Raw genomic sequence first — 20,917 nt, 5'->3', positions numbered from 1 at the left:
ACCTGATGCTTAGCACAAGCCCTGACACAGAGCAGGTGCAAGGAAGGTTTGGTGAGTGAATAAACAACAAGCAATGTGTGACTGATTCTATCCCCCCAGGTCCTGCCATCTCCTAAGGCTGCACAATTTCACATTCAGGAATAGACACCCAGATCTGTTATCTGCCCCCAAGAAACTGGCCTTTCTCCCACTTCCCCATTTCTGTTCCAGGACCATCACCTCCCTGCAAGCTGGAATTCTCTGCTCCCTTTGATTCCTCTCCCTCCTCCCTTTCCTGCCTGTGTCTGCATCTCATCCAATTCACTGTCAAACATCTCTTGACTCCCCTGCTCCTCTTTCCAGCACCGTGGATGCCTTCGCGGCAACAGCTTCCTCTCAGGCCGCTGTTCCGGTCTCTTGTACCTCCATTTATCCTCCCAGGGACCTTTCAAATGCCCAGAAGGCGGGAGTGGCGGGACTGTGGAGATGGTGGATGTAACAGCATTTTATGGAGGCAAAAATCATGGCAACCACCCCAGACTAAACTTTCACTGGCTCTCCAGGGCCTCTGGAATAGGGTCCAAACTCTTAGTCTGGCATTTGGAGCACCGCAGGGTCCGACTCCAATGGGAAGTCAAGAGGACAAGGCACAGATAGACTTCAACTCTCCTATACCCGCACCATCATCATCACAGCTCACCTGGCCGAGTACCTGCACCAGATTCTTCTCTGTTTCACCTGATGCTTAGCACAAGGTCCGACACAGAGCAGATGCAAGGAAGGTTTGATGGGCTTTGTATACATCATCTCAGTTAGTTAGCATTTATTAAGCTCTGACTGTGTACTAGAAGCCGTAATAAATGCTTTATAGGTCTTATGTTGTTGAATCCTCACACCCCCCATATGAAAGAGGGTTTCACACTCGGCCCAGGACAAACAGCTAGTAGCTGCCAGGGCTGGGCTTTGAACCCAAGTCCGTCCACCTTCACAGCCTCTAACCACCATGCAGGACTCTCACAAACTTCCTATGTTTACAGCCCAGGAAGGTTGTACACTGTGCCACAGGCAAACACCACCTGTACTATTGTTTGTCAATGTTTTCCCTTAACTTAAGCAGAATAGTATAGACACTCCGAGTATGGGCACCCAGATCTGTTTGGAGGGGCAGTTTGGAATCCCACTACCTGGGTGTCAGACTCCTGGCTCCTCCACTCTCTATGTGAGAGTAAGGCTCTGCCTCAATTTCTTAAAGTAAAAAGGCACTTCCCCTCACAGGGTTCTTATGAGGATTGAGTGAGTTCGACATGTCCGGTGGCCAGCACACAGTAAAAGTGGTGACCAGGAGGCCGGGTCCATAGTGGGGCTGTACTTCCCATCTCTCTACACTGGAAGTAACCACGTGACTTGCGTTGTGGCTGGAGTGCACGGAGTGATGCGGGGGTCACTTCGGGCTGAAGCCGGTGAACCAGTCTACCATGTGCCACACTTGCTCCTCTTGCCCTGGTGATCGTCACACCCCAAACGGAGGCTCCTCCATCTGCTTGGCTCCCAGCGGGAGGAATCCCAAGCTGAACCCCGATGGACATGGAACGTGAGTGAGAAATAAACTTCTATTGTTTTGTCACTTCAGCATCGCCTGGCCTATACTGGCTGATACAAAAGCAGCTCAATAAATGTTCACTTATAAATGTGATGACCTATACATTTTCTTAAGAAGGAAACTATATCACTTTTGTATATGAAGAAATAGAGCACCGCTTAGCATCAGATAAGATCCGTATAATTATTAAAACGAGAAACATCCTCATGTAACTAAAATCATCTTGCAACACCTCCTCCCACCCGAACCCCCCATAGTACCTACAAGTACCGCCATCAAGAAAGGCCGTTTAGCCCCGTCAGCGTGGCTCAGTGGTTGAGCATCAACCTATGAACCAGGAGGTCATGGTTTGATTCTTGGTCAGGGCACATGCCCAGGTTGCAGGCTCGATCCCCAGTAAGGGATGTGCAAGAGGCAGCCGATCAATGATTCTCTCTCATCATTGATGTTTCTATCTTTCTCTCCCTCTCTCCTCTCTAAAAACAATAAAAATATATTTTAAAAAATACTGTTCAAATGCCTCTAAGAAGCTACACCACGGATGTAGATTGGGAAAGCCTCGCCAGAGTGCCTCCCGGTCAGCTCCAGGTCACTGCCTTTGCCAGCCTGACTCCTCAGCTGCCAGGCCCGGTACCCACTCCACGCATTTGCAGGGGCACCTGTCCCGCTGCGGCCCTTACCTCGGCAGACGGTGCCATTCTCCACGGCCTCGAAGCCCGCTTTGCACATGCAGCGCCCGATGGGCACCAGCCACTCGCCGTCCCCGTTACAGTAGAGTTTGATGGGCACGTCCACCTCCTCAGCATTGGCGATGCAGCTGCCCCGGGCGGCCACCAGCGAAGTGCTCTCGGCCCCTGACAGCGTCTCCTGGAAGATGGCGCCGTTCTGGATGATGCGGGGGCACTTGCGGTAGAAGACGCGCACAGCGATGAGGGACATGCAGCCGCCATAGTCCTGGAAGGCCAGGTAGAAGCCGCTGCGGGAAACGGGCCCGAAGCTCCTCACCTCGGTGTTGATCTTCATGACGCGGCCACCCAGGTCCACCTGGGAGAAGCTCTCGTCGGCCGCGATGGTGTCCACCTTCACCCACGGATTCTCCATCCAGTTGGGGAAGGTCTTGGTGGCCGAGTCAAAGTCGGCCTCATAGTAATAGAGGTTGAAGGTCTCCTTGCAGGAGCCGGGCACACTGGGGATGCTGCTGCAGTCCCGCACCGAGAACTTCATCTCCACGTGGATGCGGTGGGCGCCGCGGCGCCGGATGAACTTGGTCCGTAGCCAGTTGTTCTGGCTCGATTCAAACACATTGCATACCTGGTAGGTGCGGATCGTGTTCATGTTCTCATCGTAGCCACTCACCTCTTCCCACTGTGGGGGAAATGCTAGTCAGGTGGGGGAGGTAGGGGCTGAGCCCAAGGGAACACCCAAAGAGGCAAGACACAGACCCCACCTTAGGGTCCCCCCCAGTCTGAAGGGGAAAAGACAGGACCCCTAGTATCAGGGGCCTCCTAGTCTGATGGGGGAGGCAGACTCTACCTTAGGGATTTTCCACTTTGATGGAGACATGATCCCTCCCATCACAGAACTCCCTAACTGAGGGGGAGACATGGCCTTGGCCTTAGCAATTCTTCAGTCTGTGAGGGAGGCAGGCCTCTCTGATGGGAAGGACACATACCCTGCTCTTGGTATTCCCCAGGGGTTCACTGAGAGCAGACAGAGCTTTGTGCTTGGGGAGCTACCAGTCTGATGGGGAGACAATTCTGCCCGTTGGAAATTCCCTTCCTGACCAGGGAGACACAGTCTGTGCCCTTGGGGGCTCCCCGTCCAATGGAAGAAGAACCCTTACCCCTGTGACTGGGAAGACAGGACCCTACCCTGTTCAGGGTCCATAAGAGGCTCAGATGGTGCCTGGAGGGAGACCTCGCACCCGTACTGCCTGGGGCAGGTGCTTCCGCATCCTCACTGGGCCAGGCCTGGGCTCTCGCTGCCAGCGGAGTGTTCCCAGGCCTCCTGCTGGAGGGGCCGAGTTGGGCCATGGAGGGTTGGAACTGGAAGGGCACGGGACCCGTACTCTCTCCTCACAGACCCTCAAAGGCCAAGCCCCTGGCACTGCTGAGCCTGGGCGCTCACGTTTTGCCCTCCTCATGCACCCTCTCGTCTTCCCTCCATCCTTCTGGAACCTCTCGCAGCAGGCTCTCCGTCTGGCTGCAGTGTCTGCATTCATGGGGGACCACCTGCCCGAGCAAGAGCTGGGCACCCTCAGCCCTCTTGGTCTGGTCTCCCACCCCGTGGACCTGAGAGCTTGCTGAGGGTAGCTACTGTTCCCCACCCCCCTTCTCTTGTGTCCCCTTGGTGGTGGGCTGGCTTTACCCGGCATAGACCCACAGGGTAAACCCCAAGGAACCCCACAAGCAGAATACCCTCACCCACCCCGTCGGCCCAGGAGCTGGGAGCAGATAGGGTTTCGTTTCTTTGTCATGTTTCTTACACGTGGTGCGTGTGGTCATCCCCTTTTACAGATGAGGGAGTAGAGACCAGAGCAGTGAGGTCCCCTGACCCAGGTCACACGGACCCAGACCCATTCGCTTGCTTGCCCAGACTGCCTCGAGACACGAGGACCCGAAAGTGCGCCCGGGTTTTGTCCCAGCTCTGCTAACTTGATGGGTGGCCTTGGGCAAGTCACTTCCCCTCTCTGGGCCTCTATTTCCCCAACTGCCAAATATGACTACGATGGGGGTGGGAGAATTGTCCCATTCCAGTGGGCGTCCTTTGTCCCGTCTCCCTGTGATTGTCTGGGCCAGGTCTGCACAGGGCGGAGCGGTAGCAGCTGGCCCGGGGAGGGCCGATGCAGTGCAGGGAGCGCGTGTGTGGGGAAGGCAGAGCTGAAGCCTGCTGGCCCAGCCTCTACTTCAGTGGCGGCTCTGAAGCTCCTTATATTGTGTTTAAATTTTTTTTTTTCCCTTCTAGGTGGCACCATGTGACAAAGTCAGCCCCTTGTTACAACCACTGCTCTTCTTCAGAACTTAATTAGAGCACTTAATTAGAGCACTCTGCCTTTCTCCCCTCTCTCTAATTAACATGCGGAGGCCCTGCAGCCTGAACACCCCAAATAATTGCGTCCGGGGGCCCTGCAGCCCAGCCTGGCCTCATTACTGGCAGGGTGGGGCTGTGGGCTCCGCCGCTTTCGCAGATGGAAAACTGGTGACAAGAAAGAGCCACAGAAAGAAGCCTGACCCGGGGCCCTGCCTATTGAGAGCGCAGGCCTTGGGGGGTGGGGGGGGGGGGCGCGGGAAGGGATATGCAGCTCCATGTGCAGCAGCTGAGTCCCAGCATAGAAGCTGGGGTGGGGGGAGGGAAGGGATGGGCTGTGGGAGCCCAGAACCTTCCCCAGAGACCAGAGGGATGAGGAGGGAATGGTATTAAAACGGATGACGGTGACAGTGACGATGGTGACATTTATTCTAGCTCCTCGCTATCGGGAGCCCACTCTGTGCCAAGCCCTGTGCCAGCGACTCTGCAGGAAAAGCTCACGTAGTCCTGTGAGGAAGGCATTCTTATCCCCATGTTAGAGATGAGGAAGCGTAAGTTCAGAGAGGTTGCGGCACTGGCCCCAAATCACCCCGTGGCGAGTGGCAGAGCTGGGAGAGAATTGCAGGAGTCTCACCTCACAGCCTGTATGCGAGTGCCAGGCTGGCTGGTGCGGGGAGAAAGAGGAATCTGAGCTTGTGCCTGGCCTTGCCCCTGGGGAGCCTGCAGACTACATGGGCTCAGGTCACCGAATGCAAGGTGTGAAGCGCTCAGGGAGCAGGAGCCTTGTTATAGGGACCCAGAAAGGGGGATTGGATATAAACCTGAGCCCCGCCCCTTACTAGCTGTAGGGCCCCTGTCAAGTGGCTACACCTCTCTGAGCCTCGGTTCCCTCACCTGTAAAATGGAGGTGGTTCCTTCCCTTGGGAGTGGAGAAGATGTGTGAAAAGGTGCTTGACACAGTACCTGACACACACTGGTTGCTGACGTAATGACAGTTCACTCTCCTCATGTGCAAAAGGGGGTAGTGCAAATCCTTACTTCTGAGGATTCCATGGGACAGCTTAATGCATCCAGTATGTTGTCATGGTAACCCGGGCTCCACCAATGGTAGAGGTCCCAGTGGGTGGGGCCATGAGAGGCTTGGCCCTGGGCTCTGAAGGAGGGAAAGGGGCTGGAATGTGAGGGGGCATCCAGGCCCTGCAGCAAAACCCAAGGTGTCCTGGGGGGACCAGGCAGGGTTTGGGGACCACTGACTCACCCCTGATGGAGGATGCACGATCCAGCCGAGCTCCGCCGTCGCTGTGGTTGAATCCATCAGCGTTTCTGTGGGGAGAGCGAGGAGTCACCACCCAATGCACCGAACAGACTTACATTGGCCCCTTTCAAGCATCCATTCAACAGACACATCCTGATGCCTATTCTGCACCAGGCCCTGTGCTGGTGCCCCGAAGAGAAAACAATGAACGGGAAGACCCTACTGTGGAACAGGTCACAGTCTGTTTGTGGAAACGAGGCATGAATACAACTAGCTACGAGGGAGTAGCTGGAGAGACCTAGAGAGTCACAGCTGGATCTTTCACGCCACCTCGCTCAGTGCGAGTGGGTGAGAGGCCTGTTAGCGGCCATGCTCCCCGAGGTGCCCAAGGCAGACATCACCAATCAATCCCCACGCGCCATGGCTGCACGATGCGTCTCACCACAGCGCACCAGGAAACTCATACCCATCATTTCAGATCCTATCCCTGGTGCAGCCCAACCACCTCATTTTATACATAGGGCAACTGAGGCACAAAGAAGGGAGGGGAGACTTCGTAAGGATCACACAGGGACCTGCCTCCTCCCTGGTTTGAGGGTCTGGGGGATTTAGAGTGAGGAGAGTGGGGGCAGGGTGCTCAGTGTCCAGGCTGCTCTGAAGGTCGAAATGGGAGTGACAAGGTCTTGAACTAGGGCTGGGATATTGGGGATGGGAGGTGGGAAACGGGGGAAGCATTTAGCCAGAGGTGACCCCAGTCAGACCAGCAAACTGACAAGGGAGGGTGCAGCAGTGTCCCATGACCCCCAGTGGCTGGTGTTTTTGGTCATTGTGTCCCTCTGCACTGGGGGCTGGCGATAGGGGTGGGGGGTGGGGGGTGGAGGGGGAGGCGCCAGGGACGGTGGAGTCCAGTGCCAAGGGCGTCTTTTGATGGCAAATTAGAAGGAAGTTCTATTATGCTGCTTTGGAGCTGAAAAAAAGGGTTCCTTTTCACACTCCGAATGCTACAGATTTTTCTTCCTGGAGAGAACATGGGCTGAACTTTTAACCTGTTTTCTCTCGTCGGCCTCAGCCAGGGACGCGCCAAGCCAGGCTCCCCGCCTGGGCCCGAGGAACAGCTGCTAGGAGCCGTGTCAAACAAGGGAGAGGAGAGACTGCTTGGGATGAGAAAGGGGTCCGGGTGCAAGCCCGCCCAGCAGGTGGCCCCACCCCTTGGCTGCATTCCTGGGCTGACCCGGAGGCCAAGCCCTAGAAGATTCCACAGCCCAGAGGAGGGACTGTGGACCGACATCCTCATTGTACGGGTGGAAACTCAGGCCCAGGGAGGGGAAATGACTTACCAAAGTCATACACTAACAGCTGGTGCTCAGCCCCTGGACTCCTACTACCCCTTCTGCCTCCCACATCTGGACCAGCTTGGGGAGGAGCTCAGAAGGACTGGAAGTCAAGGGCCGCCCGGGTCACAGACAGGAATGGCCTAAGAGGGAGTGGGAAGTTCGCAGATGCCCTCAGAGGATGCAAAAGGCAGGTACCTCCTGTTCTCCCTTCTCACCACGCCGGCTCTGGGCTTTGCCTGGAAGCCCATCTCTGTGAAAGCTGCTCCCCTTGGGGCTGTGGCAGGAGGGGCAGGGGTGAGACCCTCCCGCCCCAACTTCGCTTGGCCTTTTGCTTTTCAATGTTGACACTTCCCTCCACCCTCGGAAAAAAGGGGATGGGAGGTCGAGACTTCAGTCCTAATTAACCCGCTCTGCCACCTGCTTGCTTTGTAACCTTGGACCGTACCCTTTCTAAGCCTCGGTCTCCTCACCTGGAGAACAGCCATGATACCTCTGGGTGAGGACAGGAGGAATGAATGCTAAGGGGAGTGTATTAGCTCGGAGCCCTGCACAAAGCAGGTCCTCTGAGTGGCAGCTACTCCTTCGTAGGTGGAGTGTGGTGCTTCTGGTGACCTTGTGCCTGCACACACACCATTTCGTGGGGGCTCATTAGGTGGCCCCTGAAAGTAAAGGCGAGTATAAAAGGCTCCAGCTTAGACTACCTCCCCCGCAACCCCCGAGACTGTGCTTGCCAACATCTGACAAACATCAGCCTCTCGCTGATGGGCACAGCCTCTGGGGAGCCCTCCCCGGTCTGCCTGATGCTGCTTTCCTGGGACGTCAGGAGTTTCCTTTGTTCCTCTCAAACCAAGCACAGAAGTCAAACTCAGTTCCCCAGGGAACGGAATTAGGCGTTCTGGCCCCAGGAACCTGGGCGGGTTCAGGAAGCCAAGCCCTATTTTCATCGCCAGCACTTCTTTCCTTTCCCCCCAAACATCTCCCCTCTGATCCCAAAAATCTACAAAGGGAGACAACTCCTGCCTGAAGATTTTGAGGAATCCGGAGGCCCTCACCAACATTCTCACTACCATGCCGAGAGAGTGTCGATACGGTCCCATTTCACAGATGGAAAAACGGAGGCTTCCAAAGGCTCAGGACTCACCCATGGTCACACATCTATTCCATTCATGAGCTATGCTCCAACTGCACAGAATGGGTCGTGCACTCTCTCACCCTGGTACCTCACACCTCACACATACTGTTTCTTCTGATCTTCTCCCCCCTCCACACCTTCTGTGCCCACACTAATTCTCCTCATCCCTGAAGTCTCACCTCAGGGAACCTCCTCTGGGAAGTCCTCCTGAATCCGCCCCACCCCATATCTCTGTCCCAGCACTTGCAGGTATCCAGAATGGGAACCACCTCTGTTTGCCAGGTTCTTCTAATGGTGGGTGCTAAGGTTCTGGTTCTGGGGTCCCTAGCACACAGTAGGTCTTCCTCTATTATGTAGGAAATCCCCCCTCCCCACTCCTCCCAAACTGTAGGATCTGAGCACATGCTAGTGTTCTGCTCCATCAGGACAACATTCATGACTTCAGCCATTTCCACCTACAACCTGTATTTATTTAATTGCTATTTTCCTTCCGGTTGACTGTTTTCTTAAATAAATTTTAAAGAGGAAAAAGTAATTATTATTATAAAGGGAAAGTCAGCATTATTTGCCATAAAAAGAAGGAAAGTAAACACAAGATTATTATAATTAAAAATGCCTGTAAACTACCTAACGCCATTTCACTTCCCAAACTGCCTCTGAAGCGCTGGAAATGTCCCCAACACATCCCCACGGCGACAATGACAACCCCTCATGCCAGGGAAGCTGCTTTCACTGTACACAGATGATGAATCACCACACGATGTGACAAAGACGGCAATGTGGACGTGCCCAGTGCACTGTGGGTTACAGGAACCGGGCGTGGAAAGCGAGGAAGAAAATACCCTGTTTAGGGACAGCTTCGGGGAGGAAGTGACTGAATGGAGGCTTGAAGATTGAGTTCAAAGGAAGTCAGGCCCTGGCAGGGTAGCTCAGATGATTGCAGTATCCATTCATACACCAAAGATTGCAGGTTCAATTCCCAGTCAGGGCTCAGGGCACGTACCTAGGCTGTGGGTTTGATCCCTGGTTGGGGCGCATATGGGAGGCGACCAACCAATGTTTCTCTCTCTCTCTCCCTCCCTCCCTCTCTCTCTAAAATTCAATAAAAGCATATCCTCAGGTGAGGATTAAAAGAAAGAAGTCAGGAAAGGCTGAGTGGGAAAAGGAAGGTGAGCAGTAGCCTGGTTTGTGGGAAGGCGGGGCAGAGCCTGGTGAGAGCTGAGGGGGAAGCCTGGAGAGGTGGAGCTGAGCTGCCCAGTGAAGGCCAGCAGCTCTCCGAGGCCTCCTGTGGGACTAAGTCCCCCTGCCCACATCCTGGCCAGCCTCTCTAGTCCCCCCCACTCTACCCTCCTACCCTCTCCCCCACACACTGCCCTTTCACTTGCCTCTGGACACGCCCGCCTTGGCTAGCCCGAGGGAAATGTCCAGTTTCCAAGCCCTGGCTGCTCTAATGGATACACGAGAAAACAGAGGCTGTGTGCACAGATGCTTTGCATCCAAGCGAAAGCCTGCAGCCACCAGCCCAGAATGCTTTCCCCAGTGGGAAGCAGGGTTCGGGCCATGGGAGCAGCTTTGGCCCGAGCGAATGCACCCGCACCCCCTCTCCTTCCTGGAGACTGCACAGAAGAAAGCAATCAGGAGGCCCTGATTGCACAAGCTGGGGAGGCCCCTAGGCCCCTCCGGCTATGTGTGAACGAGCAGTGTGCATTTCAGAAATATTTGAGCTAAAAGGGGAGACACACTGAAGTCGTTAGCGTTCGGCCCAACAGGAGGGTGTCTGTGCGGGGCCCTGGAGGGCAGCACTACCACCGCCCCGTTCAGGCTGGGGTGGTTGGTTGCCCTCTGCTCCCTGGTCCACCCCTGATCAGCTCTGTCTGACGCCCTCTTGGGACATACTTCCCTAGGGCCGCAGACACTCTTTGTCTGCACTAAAGACAGTATGTGAGAGTTATAAAGAGGCAAGTAAGAACTTTCATTAAGCACCTAGTGTGTGCTTGGCATTGAGCTGAGCACTCTAAATATCATTTCAGGTTTATGACAATCTGGATAGAGGTATATATTATTAACCCCACTTTACAGATGAGGAAACTGAGGTCAGAGAGGTGAAGAACCTGTACAAGGGCACACAGGCAGGGCTAGGATTTGAACCCACATCTGTCTCATTCTATATCTGTGTTATTTTTAAGATGCCACAGCTATAGTCTTAGAAAAACAAACACAAGATAAACAATCACCAGGGTCTTTTGTATGTGTTTATTCTCTGCCTGTGTGAGGACAGGAAGGGAAATAGGGAAGGACAAGTGGAGAGTAGAGCACAGACTGTCCAGGTTAGAATCTTGGCTCCGACACTCTCTAGTGTGTGAATGCAGGCAAATCTGTGCTCCTCTCTGGGCCTCAGTTTTCCCATCTGTAAAATGGGTCATGTGAGAATTAAATGACATTCTGCTGATGTGATATCTCCCAGGGCCCTCACTGAAGGGTATGGGGGGGCTCTGTGTCGGACTCGTTCACCACTATATCTATCTCCACACTGAGGACTGGCTCTGGCACACAACACAGCAGCTGGCGATGTTTCTAAAGCCCATGTCTGATCATGTCTTAAATGAGCTCAATGCCTTTAGAGCTCCCCTGTCATCAGGATAAAGTCCTAGCACCTCAACAATGCATTCGAGGCTGCCGCTGCCTGGCCGGCTAATTACCTTGCAGCTGCGCTTTCCTGCGTCCCGAGGGTCCAGGCAGCCTGAATTTCCTTTTTCTCACAGAAAGCTCTCTGTCTCCTTGGGCTTTGGTGACTTGACCATTCCAGACTTTTCTCCCTGGAATGCCTGGCCCTTCCAGCTTTGTTAACCTGGCTAACTTCTCTTCCAAAACTGAGCTCACAGGCGCCTTCTCCCTGGCAGCTGTCCCTGAATTCTACTGGGTTAAGTAACAAGATCATGGTCCTTCAGTGAATGTCTACCGTACCTAATGCGTGCCAGGTCCTGTGCTGGGCTCTGGGGATGTAGAAACAGGTCAGCAGGCCTCTCCCTCAAGGAGCTTCCAAACTAGTGCCCAAGGCGTGAGCTTCCTACCGGGAGAGGCAGGGTGCAGAGGCTGGCCCAGTCTGGGAGCTGGGAAACCTTGAGGGAGAAGGGATTGGCTTTGACCAGGGAATTAGCAAAGGCACTCAGAGGAGATGGCGTTGGAGCTGGGAGAAGAGGGGAAGGGCACACCGCACAGAGGAACAGCAGCATCCGGGGCACAGAGGGATGGAGCTTTAGGGGCAGTGTGGGTAACAGTAAACACCTGGTGACTGGCGCCCAGTGGGGTCTCTGGGCAAGGGTTTAGCAGCCATTATCTCATGTCATTGAAACTATTTGTAAATGAGGTACTTTATGATCTCCCTGTACGGATGGAAAACTGAGGTTGGGAGAGGCTAAGGTTTCCATGGCCAGGAAGTGATGGAGTCGCCGCCGGCCTTGCCCCCAAGCCCGTGTTCATGCCCGCTGCACCACGCTGCAATTTCTGTCCCAGGCGGTGGGAGCGAAACGCTTCCTGGAAGGAGGTGGTAGCTCAGGGTGGAGCCAGAATAGGTAGGGCCCCGGATGTGGGGCTCAAGAGTCGGGCCTTGTCCCAAGGCAATGGGGAGCTATGGAGGGTTCCTGAAGAGTGTAGTGCTGTGGTCTTTCCTGAGAACGTGGACATGACAACATAGTCTGTCCCGAAGATGGAGAGACACCTGGTAGATGTTCCCAGGGGTCTTTGCTCAAGACTGTCCAGCAACCCAAGCCCAGGCAGCAAATCAGCCTGGCGTGTAGCCCAGGCAACAAATGCCACTCTGGACCCTTCCCAGCAGCTCCAGTTGCTCCCTGTCTGGGGCTAAAGCGACCGAGGTGACTCAAACACAGGCCTGTCTACAGTACCATAGCCTGGTGAGATGCCAGCCACAGCCTGGAGGCCAGACCAGGCTATGCATGGCTGGGAGTTGGAGCATTCTTTCCAAGGTTCAAATGAGAACTTCCAAGAGGAGACAACAGTCAGGAATCAGGAAAGTTCAAGGCCATCAACAAGCTGGGTGACTTGGAAAAGTCACTTCACCTCTCTGAGCCTTAGTTTCCTCATCTGTAAAATGGGGATCACAACCCTATGTACCTCACAGGGTTGCTTGAGGATCCACAGAGGCGTTGGGTATAAAGGGTTTTTACAACAGGCCAAGGCTGAAGATCACAGTGGGCAGGAGCTTCATCAACACTGTCTCCTTTACATCCCAGAACAGCCTCATGGGGAAACCAAGGCTCAGAGAGATCTAGGTCTCCCCCACGGCCACAAGGCCAGTAAAGGGCAGGGCAGGATCTGACCTCTTTGGTCTGACCGCAGAAATCACCAGGCTGTGCTGCCTCACAAAAGGAGGAAATAGCCCTGGCTGGCATGGCTCAGTGGTTAGAGCGTTGGCCTGTGGACCAAAGGGTCATGGGTTCGATTCCCAGTCAAGGCATTTACCTAGGTTGCGAGTTAGTTCCTGAGCTCTGGTCATGGCGTGTGCGGGAGTCAACCAATCAATGTGGATATGTCTCTCTCACATCAATGTTTCTATCTCCCCTTCTTCCTCCCTCCCACTCTCTCTCTCAAAAAAAAAAATCAATGGAAAAAATATCCTCAGGTGAAGATTAAAAAAAGCAAAACAAAACAAAAGGGGGCACATCACAGCTTTCGCGTACCATGCTCTCGGTGCCAGGCCCTGGGCTAATCACTCCATACACTCCGCGAGGCTGGCACTGCCATCCCCATTGTACGGATGCGCAAACTGAGACCAGAAAGGCTAATGGGCGGCCCAAAGTTCCACAGCCCCGAAGAAGCAGAGCTGATATTTGAACCCCGCCCAGTCTGACTGGGTTCAGGGAGGCCTCTGTCTGAAAGAGAGGAGAATCAGTGTCTGACAGGGTTTCAGGGTCCCTGGCCCACGCAAGGGGGGTGTGGCGCTGCCAGAGAAGCCCTGGGCCGCTCTGGGAAGGCTGCGGATCTCCTCGGTGAAACCTGCCAACAGGCAGCGCGTTGTTTCTTCGGCTCGGCCCCCTGCTCCGTCCTCGGGCTCAGGGAGAGGGGACCCAGCTAATGTGAAATCCTTCTGCCCGCAGATTCTCGCTCACATACCCCTCCTTGTCCTCCTGCCGCTTGGAGGCCCTTTTCGGCCTCGGTTGCCTGCCTGGAGCCTGCTCTTGTTTTCTCAGGCCGGGGCGGAGGAGTCCCTGTGACGCCGGCTCCTCCACTTCGTCCCCCGCCTGCCCGCCGCTGGCCTGGGCATCCGCCAGCGCCAGCCGCCCAGCTGAAACCCAATCCTCGGGGCCAGCCGGGCTGCTCGCTAACAGCGGGCCGCATTGTGAGGCTGGGGCTTCGGGAGAGTTTGGATTCGCTGCTTGGGGACCCACTTAACCTCCGCAAAGGACAGGATGATGGATGGGGGTCTGGGAAGGGGTTGCTGGGGGTGGGGTGGGCGGTAAATGAACACCAGGGCTTCCTGGGGAAGGAAAGGAAGGAGGCAGGGCCGGGAACAGCCCTCTACACACAAGATCTCCGTCAGTCCTCGTGGCCACCCTGAGGGATGCCTGTTGCTGGTCCTGTTTTCTACAGAAGGAAACCGAAGCTCTGAGAGGTCAGGTGACTTGGCCCAGGTCACACAGCCCATAAGAAGCAGAACCCAGGACCATTGGTCTTGAGCCTTCCTGACACCCCTGGCTGCCTCTTGCATTTGCCTGGTGGTTTTTAATCGTTGAAGTCCCTTTACTTCAATGAATCCACAGACCCTGCCCACCTATTGAGAAGGTAATAAAAATATAATGAGGACAGCCAGCATTTCTGAACCCCTACTGTGTGCCAGGCGCTGTGCTGAGCACTTTTTGACTTCATCTTGTGAGATCCTAATAGCGGCCCAGTGAGGTGGGAACAATGGTCACGGCCGTTTTACAGAAGATGAGAGGAAACTCAGAGAGACGGTCACCAGCAAGATGTGGCAAAGCTGGGACCCGCCCCGGACTGGCTAATGGAGGCGGGAGCCTGGCACCCCGGTTGTTTACAGTGGGCACCCCTTCTGAATGGTTGCTAAACAGTGAGCGCCTCCCCTCGGCCCAGTGGACTGAGCTCCCACCCTGCAGGCCCACACTCGAGGTGTTTCTTCGCCCTGCAACGCTGCTTGTCCTCCTGACCTGCCTGAGCCCCTCAAATGCATCCTTCAAGACCCAGCTCAAATGTCGCCTCCTCTGAGAAGCCTTTCCTGATGGCCCAGGCACTGGAGCTCCCACAGTCCCATGTGTACCTCCCATCATCACCCTTGTCACCCTGCCCTGCGACTTCCTTTTATTCCTCAGTCCCTCCCCTGGACTGTGAGCGCCTGGCCGGCGGGGCTGAGTCTGGTTCACTGTGGCGGCCTTCAGCCTCTGTTAAAACCACCGTACTTCCCACCGTGCCCTCACCCCCAGCTTACCCGGATAGTAAATGCTCTTTCCTTCGTACACCATCAGTCTCAGTGTCTGGGTTTTCCCTCCAGGAAATATGGTCACATCGAGATGGCCCCGTACACTATGTAATTCAAAGCACTTACTTAGTGCCAACTGTGCTGAGCTGTCACATATTGTCTCCTCTGACGCTCACAATATCCTATGAGCTAGAATGATTATTATTGTCCACATCTACCCACCCACCCATCATCCATCTACCCTCTCTCTCGCTTACTTTATCCATCTATCATTCCACTCACCCAATAACCCACCACCCATTCATCCACCCACCCCTACACCTAACATGTATCCATTCATCACGCATACATTTTCCCTGTCAACCAACTCTCCTCCTTCATCTCTTCCTCCCTTTCTTCCTATAGATGGGGGGAAATGAGCTTCAGAGAGGTGAAGCAACCTGCTCCATGTCACACAGCTAGTAAGCAGCTGATCCAGTTGAGCAAGGTACGCTTTTAACCACTCTGCTATGTAGCCTCTCGCTTTCTCCCTTTATTTTTAACTGTCCTGTTGCATGCAGGTTTAATATGTTAAGTCACCTCAAATCCTCTTGGATGTGTGTGGGTGTAAATTACACACCAATGAGACACAGGCCACTGTAAGTCCGAGCCAGGGTCTGCCAGGTTGGAGTCAATTAGCCAGCCTGCTGCAGGACCTGCTGGGATGGGATTATTTGCCTAATTGGCATTGGTTTCTCCCAGTGAAGGACAATTAACTCAAATCCCAGAATCCAGACCACCCCTCTGCTTCTGGGCAAGATGTCAGGCATTTAGCCACATGAGACTTCACTGTTCATTCATTCACCATTGACCCACAGACCCACTTATCCATCTATCTTTCTAATGATCCAATCCTTGCAATCATCCATAAACCATCCTGCCATCTACTCATGCAACCACCTACCTCTTTACCCACCTGGATACCTATCTACTCATTTATCCTTCCATCCACCCATCTGTTCACTTACCCAACAATCCACCCACCCATCCATCCATCTACCCATTCATCCATTGACCTACCCAACGCAAGAAACTCTTCATGAAATTGTTCTGCCTTCTTGTCATACACTCACCCATTTGCCCACCCACCCACCCATCTATCTATCCACCTACCCTATCATTTACCCGATCCAGCAGTCATTCCACTCACCCAATAATGCACCACCCATTTGCCATCTTATACATCTAGCATCCCACTTGGGTACCCATCCATCCATCCATCCACTCACCCACGAAACAACCTCCCTCTCCTTCCTTCCTTTCTTTTCATTTTTCCATCCATGTGACCATTCATTTACGCCACTCACTTATACATCTAAAAACGTGTTACCTATTTTTTACCCCTCCCATCTAGTCAGTCTGCATTTATTGAACACCTACTATGTGCCAGGTCCATGCTAAGTACCTGAGAATCAAAAACAGACATTGTCACTGGCCTAAAAAAAAAAAAAGTGCTGTTTTGAGGTCAAACTCTAAACCCTTCATGGTTCCCACCCCCACTTCCCACAGACTTTCCAGGTTCACATGCTCCCCTTGGATTTGGCCCCCTGCTCGGACTGGCATCCTGGGGCTCCCTGCTGTCTCTGGGTCTGGTTTCTCTCTGCCTCCAGGTAACTTGCTTCACGGGGTCCCTCTGGCCTGTACACCTGGCTTCCACATCATATCAGACATGGACATGGCTGAGGCCTGTTACCCCCCAAACAGGACCCAGTGAGTGAGAACATGAGCCCAGATTCAGCCTCACCGCCACTGTGGTCCCCTGTTGCACAGTCTGGACGAGGGGTCCCAGGCATAAACAGACATAACTCCACAGCAAAGGAGGGACCCAAACCCTGCCTGGGAGTCAGAGGAGGCTTTCCAAATGAGTGACACCTCGCCTGTACCCCAAAGATTGAGTAGGAGACAGGCAAGATGGAAAGGGGGAAAGGGGCAGAACGTTGAGAAAGCGAAAGTGTGTTCCAGGCAGGAGGAACAGCTTGTGCAAAGGCTGAGAGGGGAGAATACAGCCCCTGCGGGAGCCGCACCAGGGAGAAGGGAGGTCTAGGACAGTGGTTCTCAACCTTCTGGCCCTTTAAATCAGTTCCTCATGTTGTGACCCAACCATAAAATTATTTTCGTTGCTACTTCATAACTGTAATGTTGCTACTGTTATGAATCGTCACGTAAATATCTGATATGCAGGATGGTCTTAGGCGACCCCTGTGAAAGGGTCGTTCGACTGCCAAAGGGGTCGCGATCCATAGGTTGAGAACCGCTGGTCTAGGAGAAAGCGAGCTCTAGGGTCCACAAAGAACCTTGAATGTCAGGCCGAAGGGCTCAGACCATCCCGAGGGCAGCAGAGGAGCTGTCGAAGGGGCCTGATTCAGCCGTCTTTGTGTTCTTGTGTGTAACCGACCCATTTTACAGATGAGGAAACTGCAGCCAAGGGATCAGAGAGGTGCTGAGGGCTGCCCCAGGCCACACCGCCAGGCAGGAGCAGAGGGAAGATCCCACCCCAGGTCTGATGGCTCCAAAGCCCTCGCTCATTCTGAGAGCAGCCGCTGCCTCGGAGTAGAGCCGTTTTCAAATTGCCTGCATCCCTCCAATGTGCATGCCCCCTCCAGATCTGCCTCTGTGACAGCCACCAGGGCACATCTCTACCCAGTGCCTCCGCCGCTCCCTCTCACTCTGAGGGCTCACTTGCCAACCACGCCTAGCATCTCAGGGGTTACACACACACAGCTCTGCTGGGGCGTTTTCTCGTGTACGAATGTTTCACAGGAGAGTGGTCCAGCAGCTTCCCATCACTGCCTTTATGATCAGAGTCTCCATGCCGTCGTCATTCATGACTGTTCACTCCCCACCGCACCTGGTACCCGGAGAGGCGACACCAGACAAAGAGCCTGAGCTTCTGACATGAGCTGCTGGGGCTCGGGACATGGTCGGGCACAGAAGGGTTAGTGATAGCAGGAAGGAACAGGACTCAAATGAGGGGGCCCTTAGGGAGGAGAAGACACTGGGAGAGGGGCCCCCGGAGCCAGATGCAGGGAGGAGGCTGGCCAGGAGGTGAGGGAATACCACCCTCTACCCCTGGCATCTCCACCATCATGGTGGGCACCTCCTCTATGCCGGGCCCTGTGACAAGCAATGGACATCCAGGATCACATCTGAGTTCATCTAAGCCTCCCCAAACCCTTCAAGGGATGGACTAGGATACCTGTTCCCATTTTGCAGATAAGTAAACTGAGGCTCAGTGAGGACAAGTTAGTGGGCCAAGATCCCCTGCAAGTTGGTGGGGAAGATAGGCTTTGATTTCTGGGCTGTGTAACCCAAATTCCCTCATGACCTCAAGGAGCTTCTTGGGAGTCTACAGCAGTGATGGCGAACCTTTTGAGCTCGGCGTGTCAGCATTTTGAAAAACCCTAACTTAACTCTGGTGCCGTGTCACAAATTTTTTGATATTTGCAACCATAGTAAAACAAAGACTTATATTTTTGATATTTATTTTATATATTTAAATGCCATTTAACAAAGAAAAACCAACCAAAAAAATGAGTTCGCGTGTCACCTCTGACACGCATGTCATAGGTTCGCCATCACTGGTCTACAGTCTCAGGTGAGGGCTGCAGCAGGTGGTGGGTCCAGGAAGCGGGGAGGGGCTTCCGGGCCCGAGGGTGGCAGCATGGAGCCAGGGAGTGGGCGTGACCTGATCCGGAGGTGGGAGGCTGTTGCCAGGGAGGGGAAATCCTGGGAGACTTTCGAGGGGAGGTCAGCCACCATGCTTGGGGGGCAGGACCCCTCTGCCTTACCTGTGACTTCACAGGGCCAGGCTGTGCTGCCCTGGGAAACAGCAGGTGTGGATGGGCCAGGTGGAGATGTTTCCATCACCGTCAGACCGGTCTGACGTTCAAGGCCTGCTGTGGGCTGGCCCTGGTCTCCGACCCGGACTGCACTCCCTCCACCCCATGGGGCCAGTCTGCTCACTGTCAGCCCACACCTTCTTGTCCCCCGCTGCCGTGCCTTTGTTCTTGGCCACCCCCCTCTGCTAGGAGCATGGCGGGCAGGCAGAGCAGCAGGAGCTAGGCCCAGGGCAGGGAAGAGAAGTTCCTGAAATGTGCCAAACTCTCCTATTGCCTCCATCGCCTACCCAAGCCGCTTCCTCCGCTCAGGATGCCCACCTTCTTTACCTAGAAAATTCCTCTTTACCTTTTAAGACCTAGCTCAGGCATCTCTTCTTCCAGGAAGCCTTCCCTGACTACCCACCCCCACTTCCCAGCTTGGTTTGGATGCCCCTGGCCTGGGTCGCTCCTCTCCAGAGCGTGTCCGAAGCCCTTTCCTAGACTGGTATTTGAACAGGGGCAGGAGTCCTGCAATGCTGGCATCCCGAGCACAAGGAGAGGCCATGTCAGACAATAAGCAAGTGGCCTGTGCCAAGCCCACAAACACTCCGGGCCGGGCCTGCCTTAGAGCTGAGCCAAGAGCAGCCTTCCCAAGCTGCTGGCTGGCTGAGCCACGAGGCTGGTTCACCTAGGGCAGTGATCGGCAAACTCACTAGTCAACAGAGCCATATATCAACAGTACAACGACTGAAATTTCTTTTGAGAGCCAAGTTTTTTAAACTTAAACTATATAGGTAGGTACACTGTTATTAACTTAATTAGGGTACTCCTAAGGCTTAGGAAGAGCCACACTCAAGGGGCCAAAGAGCCCCATGTGGCTCGCGAGCCGCAGTTTGCAGACCAAGGACCTAGGAGACCACAGGACCACTGGCCACAGCTCCCGGCCCTGATCAGCCCACACTGGAGCTCCTCCTTACCAGGAATTCGGTGGGAGTGGCGGCGGTGGCCCCAGCAGACCCACTGGTGCTAGAAATAGGCTCAGGAATTCCTGCTCTGAGGGAGAGATTGGGTCTGGAACCCCAAGCATCTCACCATGCTGGCGTGCACCCCGCTGGGATGGGCTGCTCCCCTGATGGGGTTAAGGTATTTAGTGGGTGGTCCTGTCCCCTCATGCTAACACTGGTACTCCTGACCTCTTCCCTGCTGGCCCTCTCCTCCCCACACCTACCCCAGGTCTGCAGCCTCAGTGACCTCATCTGGGAAATGGGAACACTAAACAGGCCTTACTTCCAGGTATGGATGCAAAGCTCAGCTCAAGGCCTGGCACAGTCAGCTCAGGTGAGCTCAGTACAGTGGGGCCTTGACTTATGAGTGTCCCGACTAACGAGTTTTTCGAGATACGAGCTGTCTCTCGGCCGATTTTTTGCTTTGAGTTGCGAGCTAAAATTCGGGTTACGAGCCAGCTTCAGATACCCCACCGCTAGTTGGCGCAGCGAACATCACAGTGAATGCCACAACATCAGCCCAGCATCACGTGTCTCACTCGTTCACTTTTTGATTTGACATACGAGTAATTTGAGTTACGAGCTCCGTCACGGAACGAATTAAACTCGTAAGTCAAGGCCCCACTGTACCACAATTTTTATCAAACCTCATTCATTACCCGAGAGCAATGGTACTGAGAACAGAGCAAGCCCCTGCGATGGGATGGGATGGGCAGCTGCACGTGAACAGGAATGAGGTCATAATCCTGACTTCCAGCTACTGAGGACCTACTATGTGCCAGGAACTGTACCAGCTACTTTTCACAGGTGATGCCGTTTGATCCCCTTTTAACAGATCAGAACACCGAGGCTCAGAGAAGGGCAGGGACTTGCCTGGGGTCACCAGGGAGTTGGCAGCACTGGGATTCTGAGCGCCGTGTGGGGCCTCCCGCTGCCTCCAATTGACGCTCAGAAAGTCCCCGGGGCTGGGCCTGGCAGGGAGCATTAACTTGGCCTTATTTAAAGTTGCAATTATCTGTCCCATTTCCCGCTGGTTACATCTGAGCTCTCCGGGGAGGCGGGAAGACCCTGACGGAGGCTGCCAGGAACAGGGAGTTTCTAAAGAACTGTCTCTGAGCCCATCATGAATGAGCACGGAGGACGTGGGCTCTCTTCCAGTACCTGGGCCTCTCACCCCTCTGCCCTGCCCCAGGGAGCTGACACGGTGGCTGGGAAGGGCGTCCCCAGGGTGGGCAGGCTTCCCCAGGGTGGGCAGGCTCCTTGTCAGTCCCGCAAAAGCTG

The 20,917-nt window shown here is 54.4% G+C and overlaps 1 protein-coding gene across 4 annotated transcripts in view; it reads right to left on the bottom strand.

Annotated features, from left to right (window-relative positions):
• EPHB2 (EPH receptor B2) overlaps positions 1-20,917 on the bottom strand; it is a 180,603-nt gene that overhangs the window by 110,908 nt on the left and 48,778 nt on the right. For all 4 annotated transcript variants that reach the window (XM_070404317.1, XM_070404319.1, XM_070404318.1 and 1 more), the window contains exons 2-3: positions 5,865-5,929; positions 2,260-2,944 (exon numbers count right to left, since the gene is read on the bottom strand). In XM_070404317.1, coding sequence (XP_070260418.1) covers positions 2,260-2,944; positions 5,865-5,921 — 742 coding nt within the window. In that variant the 5' untranslated portion in view covers positions 5,922-5,929. The remainder of the gene's footprint in view (positions 1-2,259; positions 2,945-5,864; positions 5,930-20,917) is intronic.

The sequence above is a fragment of the Myotis yumanensis genome, unplaced genomic scaffold (assembly GCF_028538775.1).
Source record: "Myotis yumanensis isolate MYYU_CA2020_CCGP unplaced genomic scaffold, mMyoYum1.0.hap1 SCAF_2, whole genome shotgun sequence".
In the NCBI taxonomy this organism is placed as follows: Eukaryota; Metazoa; Chordata; class Mammalia; order Chiroptera; family Vespertilionidae; genus Myotis; species Myotis yumanensis.
The sequence above is the reverse complement of the archived record's forward strand: the minus strand, read 5'-3'. Positions and strand labels throughout refer to the sequence as shown.